Source organism: Dermacentor silvarum, chromosome 9 (genome assembly GCF_013339745.2).
Source record: "Dermacentor silvarum isolate Dsil-2018 chromosome 9, BIME_Dsil_1.4, whole genome shotgun sequence".
Lineage (NCBI taxonomy): Eukaryota > Metazoa > Arthropoda > Arachnida > Ixodida > Ixodidae > Dermacentor > Dermacentor silvarum.
In genome coordinates, this window is record NC_051162.1 from 142,214,656 (window position 1) to 142,238,836 (window position 24,181).

Consider the following 24,181-nt stretch of genomic DNA (forward strand, 5'->3'; position numbering starts at 1 on the left):
GGTCCGTCAGGTCCACCTCGATTTGCCAATATCCACTTTTCAAGTCTATTGAGAAGTAACTAGAATGTAGAGGCCGGTCGAGGGAATCATCTATGCGTGGGAGTGGATACACATCTTTGTCACCTGATTTAGCTTGTGGTAGTCGACACAAAAACGTAGGCTACCGTCCTTTTTGACTAAAACTGCAGGCGATACCCAGGAGCTCTTTAACAATTGAATTACGTCGTAATCGAGCATTCTAGTTACTTGCGGCTGCATCGTTTCACGTTATTGAGACACACACGATACGGGTTCTGATGAATTTGTATGGCCATGTCTTCAATGATTATTCGGTGCTTGGTTAAGGGCGTGCGACCGAATCCTGACGTTGGCGTAAATCAGTCCTGGAACTCGGCTAGTAAAGCGACACTTTTTTGTTGCTCTTCCTGCAGCCAGGTAGCGCTGACGTCCAGAACAGGTGCCGGATTTTGTGTAGGTGCTTCTTGGAGAATTGAAAAGCAGCCTTAACTCTTTCCGTACAGCACCCATTGGGCATCGTTAGCTCTCTACGATGGTTCGAAACGTCGCTTTTTGAGACCTTCCGCGCCGCTCACGGACATACTGCGCTATGCAGCGTGAAAGAGTACTATATTTTTAGTTTTCTAAGCACTTCGTTTTTTTTACCGCCAGGCAGTCATATTTAAGCGCGTTCCGAAGTTTCGCGACTGACAAAGCACAACGAAAAAATACCCGGCTCCGTAAACGGCGCGCGCGCTTCCGCGATTTAGCTGCCCCTGCAGCTGATCTTATCGATAGATCGAGTAGCAACGACTCGGGGGACACTTACTTTTCATCAGACTTTGAGCCTGAAAGTGACGATGACGCAAACCAGCCCGGAACATCGGCGGCCGCAGCCCAACACGCCCAACTGTTGTGCCTCTAGTTAAATTTTTTGTGGCGGAATACCTGTTCAATGAAAAATTTAGATTTTAGAATTAAAAATTTTGATATAGGGCAATACATTTTGTATATCTCATAATTTTTGTAGCATATATTTCTTAGTAGATACAAGCGTGTCTTTACAAACTTTGTTCAATTTTATCGCACAATCTTGACTTTAACAATGAATATCTTTTTATGACATACATCTCCTTAATAAAACTTTATGAGTGAAAAGCGCATTCATTTAGCTTTCTGTTTATGTATGACAATAAATATTAAGTGCAGTACTTCGTTCAGAAAAAAAAACCATTTGCGGTACAATACAAAAAAAACTATTTTCTCCATGGTAGGGAAAGAGTTTAACGTTTGAAACACCGTCGAAATAGGCCACAGCCATGCCCCTTGGAAGGTGCCTTCGCTCCGTGCTGAAATTTGTCAGAAACAGGTTCCTGTGCCTATGAACGATGCTGACAATACCTCGTGCAACTGAAATACCGTGACTAAATAACAGCGGGGTTATTGGTCTGCAACTCCGTCCCCGTCGAACAGCACGTTGCATGCCACAGAAGCAAGGATGCACGACTGAGGCGGGATCACAACGTTGTCATTATTCAGGCGTGATGAGTTGGGTAATGGTTCCAAGCAATGAATTGGATCACGGTTATGCTAAAATGTTACTAAAAGGTCTGGGATGTTGATGACCACGCCCTATCCCCCCAGAATGTCCGTTCCGATGATCAAGTTGTGGGAGGTGGCGCGAAAAGTTGGCGGCCGTGAAACGGTGTATTATAGGGTTGTTGTTGTCTATCACGTGTGTGGCTCCTACCCACGATGGGGAATTGGCGAGAAAATGGGTAGATTATTCAAAACTAATATGGGGCATAAATGTCCGAATTTCTATGGAATTAGCATTGAATATCGCAGAATTATCTGTTAAAATAAAACCACGAAAGTCATATCGAAAAGGTTATAATTAATTTAAAAGTATAAGAAAAGAAAAGGTAGGATTTATCAGGGAAGTAGTTTGGATTCTGCACGAAATATTTGGACAGCGAAGCAAACATTCCTGGAGCTGAATCCCAAAGTGGAGGCCCCGAACGAAAGAATAGATGGTCCTGTTAAGTCCAGGCCAAGTCTTCGAAAAGGTATTTCGAATATTATTTTTCTTGCCGCTGTACAGCGGTGAAAAGATAAAAGTAACTGATGTATTGTCTTCCACATTACAAAACTAGCAGAGGGGAGAGGGAACCAAACCCGACCTGTGTAAGTAGAAATTCAGGGAGGGAATGCGGCAACGTAATTAGGTGAGAGAGACGTCAAGCATCTTTGTGTTACAGGATTCGCTACGCCAGGGAAACGCCAGGTGCGTATAATCTGGAGAAACAATCAGAACTGGGTTCGATAAGCCTTTTCTAATGGATCGCGCACGAAATCTAGCAGCCGTGATGCGTGCGGTCACTGGTAGAATAGGAAGAACTGGGCCGGAAAGTGATGTCTTCGCCAGTGAATCGACAGTTTGAAAAGATTGCACATGGGCAGGTGCTAGCAAGTGAGTTTTAGTGATGTCTTCACCAGTGAATTGGCAGTTTCATTAACAAACTTTTATGACCAGGTACCCAGGTCAACTGAACAGATTGCACATGGGCAGGTGCTAGCAAGTGAGTTTTAGCATGGGTTAATCATTAGTAGCGGTAAGGGAAGAGAAACTGTCATCCATTTACTGCAGTCAGCAAGAATTGCAGCCGTTGTAGTTGTTCGGTTTAATTTACGTAAAGTTAGAAGTACTGCTAAAAACTCAGCCAGCAAAATATGCACAAAACCAGGCAATCTTTAAAAAAATCCAGTCGAGTGCAGTACAAAATATTCCAATGCCAGTCTTTTTTTCGCACTGTGAGGCATCTGTCGCAATGATAATGTTTGTTCCTGGGGTGCTTAGGTGATCGTGTAGCATGCCGCTTAAGATTCCATAAGGTAGCAGTTTCGCGTGGTTTGGGAAAATATCATCGAACCTTATTTCCGGTTAATTTGAACGAGTATTATAAGGAAGCACATCGCGAATTTGCACAATTAGTCATTTAAGTAATGTTTGCACAAATATAATCTGTGATGTATGAAACGTGGGCCAATCAACGGGAGAAAATAATTCTCCAGAGATGAAAATTATTTCAGGACGGCTTAATGCTGATTCATATAGTCTTAGGAAAATGTGAACGGTCAGAAGGTGAAATCGGCATAAAATGGGTGGGATTCTGGCTTCCAGGTATACTACGGCATTTGCAACGTATTTTGTAAGGCCTAAGCATAGAGGTAGCACCTCTCGTTCTAATAAAACTAGTGGCCGAAGCGTGTATGATGGAACACCTGTGAATAAAACACAACCAAATTCCAATACCGGACGAATGTACATTTTGTATACCATCAAACATTTTTTTTCTCCGCATACCTGTTCTTCTATTGCATAACTTGCGTAAGATGCCCATTATACGAGCTCCGTCTGTCGCAATATGCTCAATATGTGGCCACCAGTTAAGATTTCCGTTATAAATAACTCCAAGGTACTTAAGTGACTCTACTTGTGGGATATCTTCTAGATGATAGCTAAGCGATATGTGTAATGGGTCTTTAACGGGAAAAACAAGGAGGGCACACTTCTTAGCATTCAGGTTTAAGTGTAAGCTATCAAGCCAGCCTTCCAGTTCCCTTAGATACGACTGCAAAATTTCTTAAAGGAAGTATATGTCACTAGTCAAACCAAAAAAGGCAATGTCGTCAGCATAAACGTAGGTACTGACACCTAGTTGAACGGGGACTCTGCTCAGTAAAATAATAAATAATACTGGTGAAAGTACCGATCCCTGAGGCACACGTCTTGTTTGCTTGTGTTTACTAGAAGAAAAACCACTTTGAAAACAGTAGAATTCCCCGTCTTTCTAAAATTCACGCACCCATGCTACAATATAACCTAGAAAGCCATGGCCCTGTAACCGATTTGTTAAAGTTATATGTTCAGTGCCGTCATAAGCTTTACATATATCTGACGTAACTAAAGCTGCATATTGTTTTTTCTGCCGGGCGATGTTAATGCGACGTTCAAGGTCTACATGCGCGTGCCATATTGAATAGCCAGATCTAAATCCAATTTGACAGGGACTAAAGAATTGATTTTCGTCAATAAACTCTATTATATGCCCATGAAGCACTCCTTCAATAAGTTTCATAATGTTTGATGTCAACGCAATTTGTCTAATCTTGTCGATAGTATACCCTGCCCCTGGCTTTTCAAGTAACGGAATAATTTTAGCGATCTTCCATTCATGTGGAGTAATTTATCAACTTCAGAAGCTCACTCGGGGCTTCTCGGAAGAATATCTTTAACATTGCATTTGTTATTCCGTCCGGGCCAGACGCTGTAGTTGGCAATCGTAACATGACCTGCACTACTTCCGAGTAGGATATCTCTCTGGATTCCGAGAATGCAGGAGTAGAAATAGAAGTTTGAAGGCGCGTTGTGAACCGGCTCTCCAATCCTCTAGCCAATTGGACTAAGGACTCCTGCATTTCCAGTGACGTATAGACGATTGTTTCTAATATTAACGCTTATTCGGAGTCTGTTTCTAGAACGAAGGCAATTAAATAAAGCACGTTTGTTTTTGGCATTAGATAGATAATCAAAATGTTTTTATCATCCCCATCCTTTGCGTATTTAACAGTACGTTTGAAGGTTGCCAAAATAAATTGATAATATTTTAAATTTTGTGGGGCCTGATTATGCAGAAGTTTTTTCCAAGCAGCTTGCGTTCTTAAATAAACTCGTGTGCACTCATTGTTCCCCCAGGGACTAGATAAGGTACGCTTAGCTATTTGAATTACGAATGCAGATTTCGTCGGGACATCTGTAGCTCTGAACAAATATTCAAGCCAATTTATTCATCGGCACTATTAGTTTATGATGCTATGCTGGAGCGCGACCAGTCTTTAAACTTTTTGTAACTAACAAATATTCTGCCTTGTCGTTCAACTGATTATCATGGGCATGTAACTTCAAACTATACCGGGAGATGATCACGGTTTGTACAGAAATCAACGGTAGTCGAAGACGTCACGGCAATACTTGTGCTAGAAAACGTCAAATCTAACACTGAGCTAGATTGCCCATGGAAAAATGTAGGTCGTCTCATATTTAGGCATAAAAATCTTTATCTATACTACAGCCCCACAGGCGCGTCCCACATGCAACTCTTCTGTAACCCCATGATACGTGATGCGAGTTGAAGTCACCAGTAAGGATTACTTCATTTTTACAGCTAGCAAGCGCGCTATCCAGCTGGTATGTATTGTGGACGCCCTTAGGGAAATGAGCATTTATAATCGAAGATGAACGGTAGCCTGGGATGCTGAGGTGCACTGCCAAAATGTCACATTGCGGAGACATTAACTTGAAAGCCATTTCCACCTTATGACAGAATTTATATGACAACAAAATCATTAAACCACCGCCTAGAGAAAGATGATCTAACCGGAAAGATCGAAAATGTTTCATATGAAAATTTTTCTCAGCAGTAAGCCAGGTTTCCTGTAAGATTATGACGTCAGGATTAAGATGTGTTATTAAGCAATTTAAGTCTGTTGAACCAGAAATCAAGGAAGAACAGTTCCACTGCAGCACTTTCTAAAAAGCTATGGTGATTATCTAATTGATCTAGTTACTTCAAAGACTACCATCGCGATGTACTCTCCTGGATTCCAAAATGAGAAATAGGATTCCCCTTTTAGTTTTTGGTATATGGGCAATACGCAGTTACTGGAGACCCATTTCGCTTTTGCGGCCTGGTATTATGACCCGCTTCCATGTGATCCTGTGAGCCTGACTGACGAGAATGACAAGGATCGAATTCAACAAACATTGGGTCCGATCTGGTACTCGGCACTAGGACTGAACTGCCTACCTTTTCAGCAGCACAAGCAATCGATTTGGTTATTGGTGTTTCAGCTGTTTGCAATAGATATGCCATGTGAGCAGTAAACACTTGATAAATACATGCTGTAACACTTCTGACAATATGTTGCATAGCCGTTGTCATTGCTTTTTCTACTGCTGACCTAATGAGTTTAGACAAGTTATCGTCATTTAATGTAGATTGTCTCGCAGTGACGCTAGCGTATCCAAAGGCTCTTTCCTTAAAGACTGCGATAATTTCTCGCTGCGAATATCGTCGCCTGTTAATTATCTCGAGTACCTGTATTTCATTAGTTCTTGCCGAGCAGTTTGCATAGTCAGCCGCATGGTTTCCTCCACACAGACAGCACGTTTCAGCTTCAGCCGTGCACTCAATAGGGGAATGATCCTCACCACAGACGCGACAGTGTGCATTTGATTTGCAGCCTGCGGCACTATGGCCAAAACACCAACAGTTCCGACATTGAAGTGGACGGGAAGCGAGAGGTTCCTCTCTAAAAATAAGTGTCCACACTTTTAGTTCAGATGGACAGGGCATGCCAGCAAACGTATAGCAATAACCGATTCAGTGGAAACTTTTCCCCTGTTTACTAGTTGGTTACTACGGTATGCCGCTATGACGTTGCAGCTATGACGTGAGCATCAGACAGTTTCTGCAGAGTCTCAGTTGCGCTCAATCGAGAGTCTACGCCCCGGACAATGTCTTTAGTGCATGCTAGATGGGGAGGAATAAACGCACTCACCGGGACAGATGCAAAAGTCGTGCACTTGAACAGGTCTGCAACACAGATCGGATCTGATGACCCACAAACTAGTCCACCTCTTCCAAATTGTCGGACATCGCTTATCATCTGCAGGTGACGCGTCATAGCTTGGAGCTCGGCCTGGACAGCCGGTACGTGGCTTGTCCAGCCGGATGAATCCACCACTCGAGATCACCAGCGCGACAGGGATGCTGCTAACACCGCTGCGGAAGAAACATTCCAAAGGAAAATAATCAGGAGAAAGGGAGTATAACCAAGTGCTAGGCCCTTGGCCAGGACAGTTTTTAGACATCAGCGCTGCTTCAATCACTAGATAAGTCCTAAAAAATTCCACCATCTTGCCGTAGAGGAACTCTGAGTAGTATGCATGCGAAGCAGCCATGGGGTCGACTCAAGGTAGTTTTGTCAGCTGTATAAGCTTGGACATGCAGCAGCACCGGCAACGCGCAGAACGGTTGTCGACGCCGTCGGCGCTTTGCCCGTGTTCGCACAACACGCGCGCGGCGTTGGTGACTGTTGCCGGTGCCTCTGGGGCGCCTACCGTCGCGCTTCTAACATAAGCTGCTTCGCATTATCGTGCGCGGAGCCGCAGGTGTTGCCATTCGTTGCGCAATCTGGAGAGGAGACGACGGAGAGGAGAGGAGGAATGCTCAGAGGAGAGAAGTTGAGACAAAGAGAGGAGGGGAGGGGGGAGGAGAGGAGTTGAGAGAAGGCTAGGAGGGGGAGGAGGATTCGCATGCGCAGTAGGGGTGTGGACACCGCATGGCGGAGGGAGGGAGGGAGGGAGGGAGTGACATAGGCCCAACCATAAGCTGCTTCGCATCTAATAAGATGAGTAAGATAACTAGGTCAAATCCACCCGAAACTCAGCCAAACCACCACGCAGCTAGTTTGACAAGAACGCCCAGTTATTGTTTTCGCAATCTAGCGTAGAGACGTCTGTTTCTTCTTCCAATCTCTGCAAGGCCGACGCACGAGATGAAGCCTACGAAAGCTCACATCGTTGTCCCTGTCGTGACATAGTAGAGACACGGCAATAATACACTCGGGTAAAACAATTTCCGGCAAGGATTTAAATTGTATTTACATGTTCCTGTTTGGCAGCAGCAGTGGCGCACCGACGGGGGGGGGGGGGATTCGGGGGTTGTAACCCCCCCCCCCCCCCCCCCCTGAGGCTGAGTTAACCCACCCTTTTGTATAACCCCTTTTCTTTCCTTGCGCCTTTGAGTACTGCAACTAAGATGTAAGAGGCGTAATCGTCTGCGCGTACGCAAAAAGCGCATTTTTTGACAATTTCCCCTGAATACATTGAAATTAGTGCTGCTTTGATGGTATTGGCAAACTGTCAACCCCCCCCCCCCCCCCCTGGCAGAGATCCTGGGTGCGCTACTGGGCAGCAGTATTGCGAGTTTGCGTACAAGTTTAGAACAATGGATTGATTTGTGCGTTTCTTCAATTTTTCAGTCCTTGGATTGAAAAGAACATACAACTTTCACTACTATGATCCGGTGGCTCAATGTGCTGTTCTTACATTTAGAGACTACTCAGGTATGTAAATAATAAAAAGCAAAAAATGGTGTTTATGCTTTCTAGTAAGTTGGTAATGCAAAAATTCATAATTGGTGATTTGCAGCTTTCTGGAAGATCGTGAATCAATTATAAATCAAATCGTCAGTTTCAGATGCGGCTGAATATCAGTGTAAAGCAGTAGTACATTTAAAGGAATAACCTATTGACAAAAAACCAAAGTGAACTGCAACGTAAAGTTTCAGTTGAATTCACTTTTTTTTCAGCCCCATTTCCCCACTTCGAGCTGCGCCACAGATGGCGCCGATTTTCTTCTACGCGACGTGATTTTATTACATGGAGCTCAACGACAACTTGTCACAGACCGTGGCCGGACATTGCTATCAAAAGTTATCGCAGACATCCTGCAGTCCTTTGCAACGAGGCAAAAGCTCTCCACGTCATACCATTCGGAAACAAATGGCCTCACGGAGGGTCTCAATCGCACTCTCTGCTGCACTCAATCGCACTCTCTACCTACTTCGCGAGACATGCTCGCGAAGTATGTCTCTTCAGTCCACACTGACTGGGAACTCGCTCTACCGTTTGTGAAGTTTGCGTACAATTCTTCGCGCCACCACACAGACGGTTATTCCCCATTTTTCCTTCTGTTCGACCGAGCACCAGCAACGCCCTTCGACACAGCCCTCCCTGTTCAGGCGGCACCGACCAGTGAATATGCACTTGACGCTATCCCCCGAACTGCCCACGCAAGGGTAATTCTACGACCGCCATTTCTACGGGCTCATGACCGCCAACTGCACTCCCAAGAGAGTCAAAGGCGTTTGTACGACCGGCGACACCGAGACATGCAATTACCGCCTGGTTCTTTGGTGCTTCTGTGGTCTCCGTCGCGTCAGGTCGGCCTGTCAGAAAACCTGCTGTCTCGCTACACAGGTCCATACGGAGTGCTTCGTGCCGTGACTCCCGTCACCTAGGAAATCACCCCTGACGCCCCATCTGCTTCCCAGTCCAGTGATATCGTGCACGTTACACGACTAAAGTAATATCACCCTCCCAGTGATGACATTTAGACGCTCCGAGACGTCCCTTCAGTCGCCGGGAGAATTATACTGCACGCGAGTTATATTTGGTCGTTTGAATGAGGCGCGCGGGCGCCATCTCTTGAGCAAAGAGGAGGAAGAACGAACTGGGCTCGCGCTGCGAATCGAACAGGTCAGCGCTGCAAACGTTGCTGTAAATATAATCTGTAAATACTTTCTCGTTTAATTGACTCTTCCTTCACGTAACAATATTGAGCACAAGGAAAAAATGGCATTAAGGTTTGACGGGTAGCAGCATGGCGTTTTCAGTATTGTTGCGAGCACCTTCAGTGTCATATGCCTGGAAGCTTATGTGTTTTCATTCGTAAACATTTCTCCAATGGGGATTTTGAAAGCACCCCCGACACGCATTCATCAACGGCACCAGGCAGAAAAATCTAAGACTGAAAAACAAATAATTGTTTTATCTATGAGTTCCTACATTGGCAATCTGCTAAGTTGTACAGAAATGTATTGAACTTATAAATATCAGGCCTTTTCATCATATAATCAACGAAGTTATTCTGTAGGTCGAAGGACATTTCAGCCATTTTCATTGCCCATGTATTTCCCTGTAACAGCGCATATTGCAGGAGCGGCTCGCACAACATATACTTCATTGCTTCCCTTACGTGACAACTGCGACAACGGCAAACATAAACGAGGGGCCACCATTTGATGGATTGTATTGAACCATTAGATGAAAAATAGGGCCTAATGGCATGATTGTGAGCGTTATGAGCACGTTTACTTACTATGTAGTGAAAAATACGTCCAATAGTGGGTATTTTTATCACTATAGTTCGAAAGAGGATCTCAGGTTATTGACGCCCAAACTTGCGACAGAACCCATCTCGCGGTGACTGCCGCTGCAAATGCCCTGGCACTAAATCAATCTATGAAGAATTACTCCCCTCTGCAATGCTTCGGCCCTTAAGGTACAATAAATGAAATGAAATGAAATACACCGATGCAACGTGTTGCCACCATTGAAAAGAGTCATATATGAAGGGTGTAGTGCAGCGGGACTCCGAACAACACTACGCGCCATCTAGCGCCGCATCCACGAAGCCTGTGCGTTGCATCCGAAATGCATGGCGCACCAGTGCATGCGAACGCTCAGAAACGTGTCATACAGAAATCGCGCTCTTCTCTCGCACTTCTTTTCGGACTCACTGCGCCATCCGCTGGCACTGCCGTTCAAGCGGGTGGCCTCCGGGACGAGAAGTGTGGCGTGCTGGTGCCCGCATATAGGGAGAATTGTTCTCCTACTTGCTGCTCACTGAGTGGCACATGCTCAGTGACAAAAGAGCGGCCCACACCCAGTGCATTCATGGCGCAGCTCGCTAAAGCGTTGGCGTGAAAGGTGTTCATTTAAAAGCGGCAAATACGCAGTGTATTTGTGTCCCAGCCTGCTCATGCGTCCAGGTTGCTTTCCTTGAGGAACTCCTGTGACGTGGGTTCAATTTGGCGCAGCTTCAGAGAAATTGAAGGGACCTTTTTCGTCGTCGTAGAGCGGCATATTACCAATGCCACATGCCTACTTAGCCAGGCTGACACCGAAGACTGTCATTGAAGAGCGTCACAGACCTACCGGCACATACCCAGTAACCAAAGTTGGCATAAAAATGTTCATTGGAGATCAGCATAGACTGAGTGGCAAATACCCAGTAGTCTTCGTCGGCAATGAAGAGTTTCCTTAAACAGCGGTGCCTACCCAGTCCCGCATCTACAGCGACGCATGTCGGCGTGAGAGGGGTTCGTTGAAGAGTGGCTCGTATATACACATTGCACATACTCCGTGACCCAAGTTGGTCCGATGGTTGGTTTTGGACCCTGCTCTCTCCGTCCAGCAGCCCGATATGATACCCATATGCAAAAGCGACAATGCGTAAACACGCATGGTTAAACAAACAAGAAAACGTTAGCCATGTAAGTGCACAATCCACTTAACCAGTGACCCAGGAAGGTGGGAAAATGGTTAGTTAAAAAGAAACATGCAGATATACAAACATGGGTACATACACACACACACACACACACACACATACACACACATACATACACACACACACACACACACACACACACAAACATACATACATACACACACACATACATACATACACATACATACATACATACATACATACATACATACATACATACATACATAAATACATACCAGGTGGGTTCAAAAAGAAACCGAACTTTTGAAATAGCACGCCAACCGGCAGACAGAGCGTGCTGCGGCTACTAAGCCTATTTAGCGGTAGGTTTACACAACAAACTAGTATTTGCCGTGTTTCGCTCTGACCGTTAGTTGGCGAGCTACAGCCGCTAAAGTGAGCACAAGAAAGGCTGTTCTTCGAATTGGCACCAAAGTAATAATGAAGGAATTGGAAGAACAGCGTGTGTGTGTGAAGCTGTGCTACAAACTTAGGAAAACTTTCTCAGAGATATTTCAGTTGCTTAGCCAAGCATACGGGGAGGACTGTATGAGTCGCACGCAGTGCTATGATTGGTTCAAGCGTTTTGAAGATGGAAGAATGCCGGTCGGTGACGATCCCAAGCTTGGACGACCTTCCACATCCACAGATGATGACCACGTCGAGAGAGATCGAACTGTGACTCGTGGAAATCGTCGTTTGACTGTTTGAGACGTCGCTGACAATGTGGGTATCAGCGTAGGATCATGTCATAAACTTTTGAGTGACAAACTTAGCATGCGTCGTGTCAGTGCAAAACTCTAGCCGCTTTTTGTTAACTGGTGAACAGAAGCAGACCCGTGTTGAAATCAGCCATGAACTGCTCGCCGCTGCCAATGACGATGAAAACTTTCTTAAGAACATCATAACAGTTTTCCCAAGTTTGTAGCAGAACTTGACACACACACGCTGTTCTTCCAATTCCTTCATTGTCACTTTGGAACCAATCCGAAGAACAGCTTGTTCATGTGCTCACTTCAGCGGCTGGAGTTCGCCAACTAACGGTCAGAGCGAAACACGGGAAGTGGCAGTTTGTTGTCTAAACCTGCCGCTACATGCGCTCAGAAGCCGCAGCGCGCTTCCTCTGCCGGTTGGCGCGCTATTTTAAAAGTTATTTTAAAATTCATCAAAAATAGGACGTTTGCTTCCAGACTTCATTCGATTACCTACAGAAGTTGTATTAAATCACCCTTGTGACTTGATGGAAGCGGGGAAAAGCCTACAAGCCTATGAAGCCGGACGCCGCCCACTGTTCTGGCCCGGCCTGACGAATCCACCCTGCGAGATAACTGTATCCTGCAACAGTCATCGCTGCAAGCGTGCTGCGCCAGCGGAATCTTGCATCTTTAGCGGCGCGCAGGTTTGTGATGTGGAGGAATGTTTGTTATCGCACGAAAGCGTGAGCCAATACAAGTGGACCGGTGCCACCAAGTACCCCAATGTACTATTTTAGTTAACTGCTCTCATGTACGTCTTGTTCTGAAGCAACGGTCAGTACCTTACTAATTAGAGCGAAAGTGCATGGACGCTCCTGGGTGCGTAAGCTTCACGCTGAACAACTTGCTTCCGTGGAGGCGCGCAAGGAGAATGGCGAGAAACTCACTAATTAAACGAAAGATGCGGCTGACTTGCGTGAGCGGGTGAGTGCATTCATCGCTCAACAGGACATGATTAACTACATCATTAAACGCATTGGCGACGACACATTTTAAATTGTGCTAGCGAATGATCTGCGAACGATTGCTGATATAAGAGCGTATTACAGCGTTGCCGTGATACGATAACAGCACGTCTTTGCTCAGTGCCCAACACGAATGGACAACTTTACAGTGGCATTCACTATTCTCAGCGACGAAGACCTCACTGCGTCGAAAATAAAATAATTTGTGCGCTAGGATGTCATGCGATACCTCGCGATTTTTCCAAACATGGAGAAGCCTTCACACTCTTTGGCTAAAAAGAACCGACACGTATTTGAAGAGCAAGTCACCAAAGCTGTTCCGCTGACATATGCCACGTACCTCTGACGTATGCGACGCACCTCGGAGGTATGCCAGAGATGCGGCCACGGACGACTTCTAAAGGCAAATTTATTTCTTCCGTTGTACTTGCCGAAAAAAGGTAACAAATTTGAGGCACGCCTTAGTGGAAGGCTCCAGATAAAACTCGACTGCCCAGGGTTCGCGTTTCGGCCGACATTGTTGACTATCACTTCTCAAAGTAACATTTCTATACCTAGTATGTCTTCAGCAATTTTGTGCATACTGATGCCGCCGCTTCCGCTCAGCACTGTCATTTTTCTATTACATATTCATAACGTCGGTAAGGTCTGCCTATAATGCTATAAATAAATGTGCGACCCTTGGTGGGACAGCGCTTCTGTCTGCCAACACGTCAGTCCATGTGCTCCAAATATTCGGCCACGAACGCAGGCAATCATGTGTCATGGCAAAGTGTTTCTTTGAAACGTCTGGATGGTGCGTCACGTGCCAGTTTGTGACACTAGCACCTCATGAACGCTAACGCTTTAAGGACGTCCCTGTTGTCCCCTCGAGATTGGCCGACAGTTTTTTGCCAGACGGATACCTACTTAACGTGTGAGGTCCGTCTATATTTCTATCGCTATGGAAACAATTGGAGAAATACAGATGGTGCAATGAAAACGTAAAGATCAGATGAAGATTTGTTTTGCGCACATGACATGCATCATTCGGCCTCCGTATTATTGACAGGCTAAGCTTGGCATTTGCATACACTCTGCGCAGACCCGTTCACCCACACAACGAGAACTCTAGTGCTCGACGGCACAAACTCTATGGCGGGAGCGTTTTTCTTGCAGATTTTTTTATTGCGATAAAGGCTTGCCGTAAGATGTAGTGCTTGGTCTGTATTGCATGTGGGCTGTACGATCTGTGTCGTGCATGAATTCAGAAATTGTTTTGTGGTAATTTGTGGTTACTGCTAAGTTATTTAAGTGGAATAAAATATTCGGTCTACTATGCTTTATCGTTTATTGGAAAAGAGCAATACACAGCGATAAACTGCCTATAACACAGGCTTAAATATTATTTCAAATAAGTGCTGGTCTCTGCAGTGTCTGAAGCATGGGACCTGATAATAGACAAACGGATACGACGCGCATTATCAGAGATTGCCAATTGTCTTGTTTTTTCGCTAACAAAATTTGGAATCTGCTCAACATTTTGTACATTTTGTTCTGCAGGTACCTTGAGATGTGAACTGCATACTTGGAGAGACCGCGCTTCATATCTACTTTACGGAAACTGCCAAATTGAATACGACTACCAGTGCCCGGGGCGTCAGAGCCACAGCGTGAATTTAAAGAATTGCTGGAATTTAAACACGTGACCGAACTTTATTGAAGACTAAATTATAAGAGCAGTGTCACGTACCACTGGCTTTTGTTTTATTTCTACCGCTTCTGGAGATGACATTTGCTAGAATGTGGACTTCGTGTGGAAAAAGTACCTATGTGTCTGATTAGGAATCATGTAAACTTAGTGAAAAGGTACCAGATCGCACAAAAAGAAGCAGGCGGGACGCCACGTGTTTGAAAGATTATTTTCTGTTGTTTGTCATTGCTTGGCGAGATGTGAGGTGTTCGATGTGCGCGTTATCACAACCTCAAAACTAGAGGCAGTGCATGTTCAAATACAAAGATCCCTGGTGTAGGAGTATAACAAGCCAAATAAGTGACTGCGAAATCTGAACAAGGAATGCAAGATATTTCATCACCAATGGAAAATGAAGGTTGTCATGTATTTGAAAGGTGTCCTTTGTAGCGACGGAAAGAGGATTTGTTAGCTACTTCATGTACAAATTTCGCTGGAAGCTAATTGCGGTCCCTGATTCTCAAAGAATAGAATCTGAAGGGGTCCAGAACCACTTCTTGACCTTAGCTAAACAACAATGAACGGAGGGCATATCCTGCTGTGAACAGCTCAACAGATCTGCACGTTCCGACGAGCTACAAGAGACCACTAAGTCAATTGTCCGTGAGGAACTGCGTGCAGTGTTCTCGTAATTGCAGCCTCACGTGGCTTCAATTTTTGACATCATCTGTGAACGAATCTAGTGCTCATTGAAAATTCTGAAAGTGCAGCCAGAATAATTGCAGCCCCAGCTGGAAGCGATGGGCCTGCGTCAGCCGCTTTGAGGTTCCTCCTACGTGCCCTAGCCAGACCCGCAGCGTCGAAGTTCCGTCCCAAGCTGCCGCCGCCGCCGCCATCACGCCCACCGGTCGCCTCGCGCAACTCCTCAAGGAAGAAAGACGTATAGCGCGGACTCTACCACCGTCCGCTCTGCTATCACTGTGCAGAAGTCGCTCACATGTTCCACCATTGCCTGTACCACCAGATGGGAATACGAGAATCCAGCGTGAGCACCGCAAACCCACGACAATAGGAATGACCACGAAACATCGCCGATGACTTCGTATCAACCGAGCGGAGACCCCGACAGGCATCGCCAAATCCTGACTGGGAGCTGACCGCTGTTGTTGGAAAGAAAAGCGTATAATCATTGCATTCTACTGGTGCTAACATATGGGGCACTGACTTAGAGGTTAACATAGAAGCTGGCGAACAAGTTAGGAAGCGCTCAAAGAGCGATGGAGCTAAACATGTTACGCCTAACGGTAAGAGACAGGAAGAGAGCGGTGTGGATCAGAGAGCAAACGGGTGTAGCAGATATTATAATTGACAGTAAGAGAAAAAATGGAATTGAGCAGGCGATATAATTCGTATGATAGATAGCCGGGGGACTATTGCAGTTACAGAATGAATACCAAGAGAGGGGAAGTGCAGTCGAGGACGGCAGAAAACTAGGTAGGGTGATGAAGTTACGAAATGTGAAGGGGCAAGTTGGAATCAGTTAGCGCAAGACAGGGTATTGGTGATCGCAGGGAGATCGCTTCGCCCTGCAGTGGACATAAATATAGGCTGATGATGATGATGACAATGGCGAGGGCTAAGTCTGTACGCTACTTCGGTCTTTACGAAACACTTTGACGCATTGGTGCACCGGATTACGAGATCATGTGTGATATAGTTACACAACGACAGCGCCACCATGCAGTACCTGAAGTCATCCATGTTGCGCGCCTTAAGCCGTTCTACGTGTTAATGAACTGCAAGAACTTTCTATTTTACTTGCTTCGCTAGCTTCCTTCATTACGCGTACTTGTTTTTTTCTTTCGTGTGCGGCTTTCAGCATTGGGTCGCTGTTTTGTTAGAGGCGGCCATCGACACGTGCACTTTGTTTGTTTTTGCGGTGACTGTTTTCTACAGGCCTAACCCCTGTCAACAGTTATAACTCGGCGCAAAACAATCCTTCGTGTTCCGGATATTTCTAAAACGTTGTCGCCAATTCTTTAACAAAAGAATATTTGTCCAATCTGATTGCCCGGGCGAAGCGAATGGCGGTGTACATTCTGCAACTTACGTGAGCATGAGAGATTATGCAGAAATGTACGCGTCATATGCAGGGCCAATGCGACATAACTTATGTCGCATTGCCGCTTTCCGGTGCCGTGTAGGCTAATTTCGACGAGCGAATTCTGGTAAATTTGTTGTTCAGTCGTTTCCCGACTACATCGGTGACTGAATGGGTAGGACATCCGGTTCTACCCATTCCCTGTGTCCTCTCTCTTCTCCCTCTCGGGCTGTTGCGCGTGAGAAAAAAGCCAAGCGCTGCACCTTATGCAATGATTTTGCGGGAGAAGAGCATAGTGTCGGCGGTGCGCCCTGGGAGCTCCAGAGAGAATAGTGGCCCCACTCTCCCCACGTTCCGATGCCTTGTGCAACGCAACGACCGCAGCAGCATCAGCACCAGCGCCGGAAATGTTGAAGGAATAGTCAATCGATGATTCGCTTTAGCAGCCGTATTCAGAAACGAAACTTATACTTATGACCTAAGTACTGATCGACCCTTCAGACGTTTCAAACCCAACCTTCCCCGTAAGTCATACTTTTGTCGCACTTAGGTCTCTATGAGTTGAGTGGCTGAAAAGGTAGCCTAACCTTGTAGCTACGTTACCCGTAACATCGCCCGTATTTATCGCAAGCGAAATGCCTTACTACGACGACACGTTTGCCGAGTTCACTGAGCTGTGTGCCCGCGCCGATGAAATCGACGAGGACAACGTGTACAGATATGCGGAGCCCTCGCGTAAAGTTTCAGGGGATCAGCTGAAACCGAAGGAGTTCTATGACGATGTGGAATTCACTGCAGGGTGCCGATTTTGAGAAGCGCGCCCAGTTACGGCGGCTAGAAATGGTCCCCCTGTGTCCTCCTAACAACGAAGAACGTTCCCTACCCGTACCGCCTTTGTCGCAAGTGCTCGTCGCTTACCTGTTCAGCTAGCAGAAAATATTTACCGCGTGTAGCCAGTATTTCCTTTCCTCCACCTTTCCTTCAAGCAATCCCAACATTTTTTTTTGCTGCCACGTTCTCGCCCGAACGTTATGTCGGCTGTTGAGCTCGATAGAAAATTCTTTTCCCTTCTCTTTTTTTTTCTTGCTACTGAAACTGCGTCACCTCTCTTGTATTTTAGGACGTCCTGGTATTTCGCCATAAGGTCGATGAGCAGAGCGGGATCCTCTTCGGAGAAGATTATTTCTTTTTTTTTCAACGGGAACAGGCGTCGCAAGCACGGAAGTTTAAAAAAAAAACTTTTTTATACTGCTGTGTGGGTTCCAAGTTCTTGGAACCCACACAAGGCCGCTCAAAGGACAACACAAAAAGTCAGGAAACAAAATACACACAGCACAGAAGAAATGAAGCACACGCTACGCACAGATGGCTCCCAAGTATAATTTACAAACAAAACAACATTGATGCTGACGAGGCTCCTGAAGCAGAAAAAGAAATTGTACATCCTGCACTTGTGTAGTTCAAATCCCGCGCTAATGCAGCTCCACTAACGTGGAACCTGGGGAAGTGCAAAGCAGCGATGGGCCGGTGTTTCCTTTGTGTTTTTCTTGTGTTTATCTTGTTTTATCCTGTGTTTATTGTGTGTTTAGCAATCCATCATCCGTTTTGACACCTGTGCTAAGGCACAACTGGTGGAAACCGCCACGCACATATAGCCAAGCCTTTGCTGATGATAGTTAGAAGCGATATTAACAAATTTCTGGTAATAAATGCGCTTAATGCTTGATTATTCCTGTCTCTTAAATTATTCTGAATCATATGTTTGTTTATTTTGAACCAGTTTTGATGAATTTTGCATTTGTTTTAACCCTGTTTCGAGTACTTGTTTTTGAGCGTGATCACGACAGATCACACGCGACGGACGCCGATGACAGCCCGGACCCCTAAAGTGCTTCGCACTTAAAATAACAAGATGCAAAACACGCAACGCACACGAAGATAGGGAGGCTAATGAGGCACAGGCGACACCGACAGAATTACCACTATTCGCCTCGAGATCCAGCTAGAGGTGGCAGCACCGTCGCCGAGTTAGTGTGGATAGGTTGTCGACGGTACACATAGAAATGTAACAAGCTGGCGCTTCGCCGTCAACGACTTGGCCCGATTTTACAGTAAGGGCTCGTTCACACTACGTCGGCCCGACACCGACGCCGAGAACAGAACGGCAAGACAACGTCGCCAGTGAGCGGCGGACTAGTCAGCTAGCTGACTGTGTCGCTGAGAAGCACTCTGTCACGTTAATTTGACAACGCCGCCGACGCGACAAATGACAGCGAGTCATCGCAGTACGACAACATTTTGTGACGCCGACACTGACAAAACTTCATGATACTTCGTGAAATCGGCCGCGGAGCGAAAACATCGCACCGACAACGACATTGCCACAGTAGCTGCGCTTTTATAAATATTTAATCGTGTTCAAAATTAATGGAAACATACTTCCGAAGTTGAAATGCATGATGGTCAGCCCTTGCCAGCAGTTTTGCGTCAAGCTAGAGCCGGTGCCGAGTTTGTTCAGCAGAAAACTTACCTGCAGTCGAAAAGTTTGTGCACGTGTACCAAATACTTCAGGCCTGAGCTAACGGCCCAGTAACACTAGACCGATACGGCGTTGATCTCTGGAGTTCAGTGTAGTTCACTTATACGCGTAGCTGCATGAAATGCTCCACTCTTGACTTCGTGCAATCCGCACACAAGAAGCGAGAAGTCACCGACACGGCAGATGAAGCGAGAATCTGCTACAAAAGTCAGCAGTGAGAGCCGTTTGCGAAACCCGACCGTTCATATCAATTCATCTCTGGGTCATGCGACGTTGGCTGTAAGCGCAGCTCAGTACGTTTTGCAGCATTTCGTCAGTATTTCAGGTCGGAGCTGCGTGGTTTCTAATGGTTTCCACTGTATGTGAAAGCAAACTACGAACGTCGGAAAATATAAACAAATTCGCCTTGTGGCGCAGTCTATCGAGCAAAAAACAAGCAAGCATTCATAATGTCTTCGTTTTCCATAAGGCAGGTCAAGCGCACAAGGACACAGCCAGCGAAAAGAAGACAAACAGAGTAGTGCTCTGCTCGCTTTTCGCTGTCCGTGTCTGTGGTCTCTTGACCTGCCTCAAGGAAAATGATGCTGTACCAACTAGCTCGGATTCAGACCCTTGTTCAGAATATATCTTCTACACCGAGCTTCTTTTCCTCACGTGTTCTCCTAGATCATTCCGTGAGTTCTTCGCTCACCGTCCAAGTCATATGCAATGCGAGATTACTTACCTTCGCCATAAAACAGGCCCATGTTCCTCCGTTGTTCGCACGATTAGTTGGACCTTTGCAGCCCTCCCCCCACCATGCTCAACTACTTTGCAACCTTCTGAGATCTGAGTCCTGGAGGCAAATTCTGTTTGCTAAAGGAGTGCCTGCTTGTAGCCTTTGCGGTTTGGAAAGCATGATCTTAGGGCGATAAATAGACCCATGCAAAGGAGAAAGAATGGAAGTTGTGTTACCACCAAGAACGTTTTATTGAAGTGATTTGATATCGTCTTCGTACAGGACACACACACTTGACCCACATTTTTTTTACTAAGAGGAGAACAACAAGTGTAAGGAAAATTAAGACATTATGAATGCTTGCTTGTTTTTTGCTCGATAGACTGCGCCACAAGGCACATTGGTTTATATTTGCCGGCGTTCGTGGTTTGCTTTCAAATACAGCAGAAGCCCACGTTTTTGTGGAAACCATTGGAAACCATGCAGCGCCGACCTGAAATACTGACAAAATGCTGCAAACCGCCAACACTGACAAAACTTCGTGATAATTTGTGAAATCGGCCGCAGAGCGAAAAGATCGCACCGACAACGACATTGCCACAGTAGCTGTGTTTTTATATATACTTAATCGTCCTCAAAATAAATGTAAACATACTTCCGAAGTTGAAATGCATGATCGTCAGCCCTTGCCAGCAGGAAGTGTGAACAATGCAAGGAACTTCCCACTGTGAATCACATTTCAATCACATGTCCGGCGTTCGAGAAAGAAAGACAGAAATATTTTCACGAACTATAGAAAACACTAACACCACGTCACCCACATTTATTACTATCAGAGCATGCACTAGTACCGATTGATGACGTTTTTAGGTTTTTTGAGGCCACGAGTCTTGTAAATAAACTATAAAGGAAGGTCTTATACCTCTTATCCATTTCATAAGACTATTGATTGAGCACTACCTTGTGGCTTGCGCATCTTAGCCGTAGTCGCTTTTGCGCCATTAAACCATAACTAGCAGGGGAGAAACACAGACATACAGAGCAACAATTACCAGCTGATTTATTAAAATAAATAATGTGGCATGGCGTAGTTCCTGCGCACGCGCAACACAATAGATATGACGTGACATTAATGTATTGATTCCGCTGATACGTCTGTGCTTGAAACAGGTGCATCTCAGTAGAACACGAAGTGACTGAGGTATCGTTCACACATGTGGTACCTTTTAGAGCGATAGCTCTATTACTCCAAGTACAAACCGTGAACACGCCTGGTTCCGTAAACCTGGCCTTCAAGCTAAGCCGAGGTCAAACTGGCACTTAGCCTGCCACTACGGGCGGAACGCTCGTGCAACAATTCTGATGGTGAGTAGGTCAAGCAAGCAACGCACACCCTCACGCTCCAAGCGTTCGAGGGGGTTTCGTGATATGGCATCGGCGATGTTGTTAAGACCCTGGCACGATGATGGACGGCGAAATCATATTCTTGAAGCGTGATAATCCACCGGGCTAATTTGTCCTTTAACTGTTGCTTGGAAAACATCCACGTTAACGTAGAATTATCAGTTAACAAGGTGAATCTGCGCCCGAACAGATAGTGTCGGAATTTGTCATCCACGCTCGAAACCACTGCCAGACATTTCAGCTCATTGGAGTGATAGTGGCGCTCGGTGTTGGAAAGTTTTCGGCTGGCATAAGCAAAGATGTCTTCGACGCCATCAGGATCACGTTGCACGAGCACTACGGGCGCTGCCCACGGACTTGATGAAGGCCTAATTATGTGCGGCGAGCATTTCGCGTACTTCATCTGCGATCTCGGAGCGCTCCCTCTCAGCGTATCTTCTCAATGGTACGCATATCGCAGAATGGTTCCCTGTCGGTATTCGATACAGGAACATCTTAATGCTAGGGAGATCGGCGGTAGTGTGAGCGAACACCGCTTCATGGCGAGCCAGTACCGAATTTATAGTAATCGAACGAAGCGGCTCCCCTCTCGGCGTTGGCAGGGGCGTCGCAATAGTCTCAGTTGACGCAGGCCGGAACTGTACATGGCCGAGATCGATGGTGAGCTGAATGTAGTCGGACAGTATAAAATCTGATCCGAGAATCATGTCGCTAGGCAGGCCCTCGAAGACGGGAATGCCCGGGAGAAACTTTGTCCCTGCTGTTGTCCGGACATAAACGTTGAGCATGCCCGCTGACATCATACTACCTCCTAGTCCGTGGATTGGAGGCAGCGTACACGGGGAAATGGTGTCGAGAGCATGACGCTGGTGTAGTGCCGTCCACTCGGCGCCGGTGTTAATGAGTGCGGACAACTCGCCTATTCCTTCGACATGTACTGGTAACAATGGAGTTGGGAAGGCTGCTACAGAATTGGGTACTGCGGCGATTGGTGGCATTCCTTGGCGTGGTGTCCAAGACGTCCGCAAGAAAAGCAACCCCGGCGCGCTTCCACATCACAATTATATATCGATGGTTCTACCAGTTCTACTTATGGTCGATCATAGATATGACATCAGAGCACAGGTTTAGTACAGTAAGAAGCTAATTAATTGTCACGGATAATTAGAAACAATTAAAGAAATTATAATTGCCGTTCACCAAAGCACCCACCGCATCAGTAGATGTTCCTGTGAAACCCCAAGACCTGAAGTGAAGTCTTCGGTGACGTCACACTTAAACCAGGGGTGCCCACTTATTACCAAATAAAATTAAAGAGCGAGCTAATTAGAGCTACACACCACCTGACAGGGAGTGAACGCCTGCCTAACACAGCGCAGGGGGACGTCACTCCCTTCTCTCTCGCTTCCCCTCTCCCGGCGCGCACCAGCTTCGTCGCTCGCGCGCGCCAGCTGAACGCCAGCGCTCGTTACATGCTCTCACGTCCGCGGCGGAGGGACACATAAGGTGCGCTTCGTGCGCCGTCTGCTAGGGGGCTACGCGTCGCACGCTCCTCACCCTCCTTCGCTCCCTCATCCGCGCCTCTGTGCGTGGCGGTTTCCCGTCAGTTCCGTTCGCTTGCTCCTCCGAGTTCGTTTTCCCGCCCTACACCAAGGTATGCCAAGGCCGAGGTGCGAGTGACACTAGCAGGCACCCAAGTGAAGGATTAGGGTCATTTCTCATTTTTTAACGTAGCTACATGCCTCGGTTAGGCAAGCGTATAAAAGTTCAGGAAACTGAGCATCTCGAAGGCAGAATATGGCCGGGAATATCGTGCTAGAATTAATCTGCCTTCTCGACGATGTGTCATCTCACCCTTTCAATTACCGTGTGCACGAACTGTTCCTAAAATGAACCAATATTGTTAACATTACGCCAAACTAACTGAAAAAACTCACTGTTAGATTGCTACAGCGCAAAATTCAACTACATTTTTATATAACAATAATGTAGGAAAAAAGATGAATGCGTGGTACGCACTTGTGATGGAAACATATTTCTGAGCTCAGAAAGGCATCTCGTATGGTTCATAGATCACATAAAGCTCTCCAATATAATAATTTCAGTTTACAGGTCAAGCATCTCTCGCATACATATAAAATTCGCTTGAACGAATTGAATTGAACGATTTGAGTATATTGTTGTACATGCACAAAAAGTTTTGTTCCCCCCTTAGAGGCAAGTCTCTTTTGTCGCACTTTTATCATTCGCATAAATCGCAGTTGGAACCATGAATGTGCGGTGTTTGTGGTAAGTCGAATATCAATAATAAGTCAGCTCAATATTTGTTTTGTGATGTCCAGCTACCTGGTAGAGTCACCTCAACATTTTGTCAAAGTAAGCATCTTTCACAATGCTCTATTAATTGAAATATAGTATAGCTACTGGTTGCCTGTACCAAAGAAGTAAATCAATGCAATAAATTATTCTTATTCTCCTACACTTGCGTCTACGAATGAACATGCTAAAGCAACTTCGGAAACTAAAGTGCAGCAAATTGAAACGCAAGTTATCAAGAGGCCATAATGCTCTTTCAAATAGAGATATAAATTGAAGGTAACTTAATGCAAATGTGGTTTTTGACAGCGCCTACTAAAGGTACGCGGACATATAAGCCCTAATGGTGGCCCATAAAGGTCATGGCTCCGCTCTTTGTTGTCCCAAAATCGGCAATTGTACTCAGCATTCGTTTTATTTTTTGCAATAGCGGCAGCAAACATCCACTATTCTGGCAGACCGACATTGAAAATCATTTTAAATGTAAGGAATTATGTTTCCCAATGAACCT

At 45.8% G+C, this 24,181-nt stretch overlaps 2 protein-coding genes across 3 annotated transcripts in view; both read left to right on the forward strand.

The window, feature by feature from the left end:
- LOC125939993 (uncharacterized) overlaps nt 1-14,641 on the forward strand; it is a 59,356-nt gene extending 44,715 nt beyond the window's left edge. Inside the window, exons 4-5 of the mRNA XM_049655624.1 lie at nt 8,107-8,190; nt 14,463-14,641. Of these exons, the coding sequence (XP_049511581.1) occupies nt 8,107-8,190; nt 14,463-14,608 (230 nt within the window). The 3' untranslated portion in view covers nt 14,609-14,641. The remainder of the gene's footprint in view (nt 1-8,106; nt 8,191-14,462) is intronic.
- Nucleotides 1-24,181, forward strand: part of LOC119465036 (organic cation transporter protein-like) — a 192,029-nt gene that overhangs the window by 72,764 nt on the left and 95,084 nt on the right. The gene's annotated exons all lie outside the window — the stretch shown is intronic.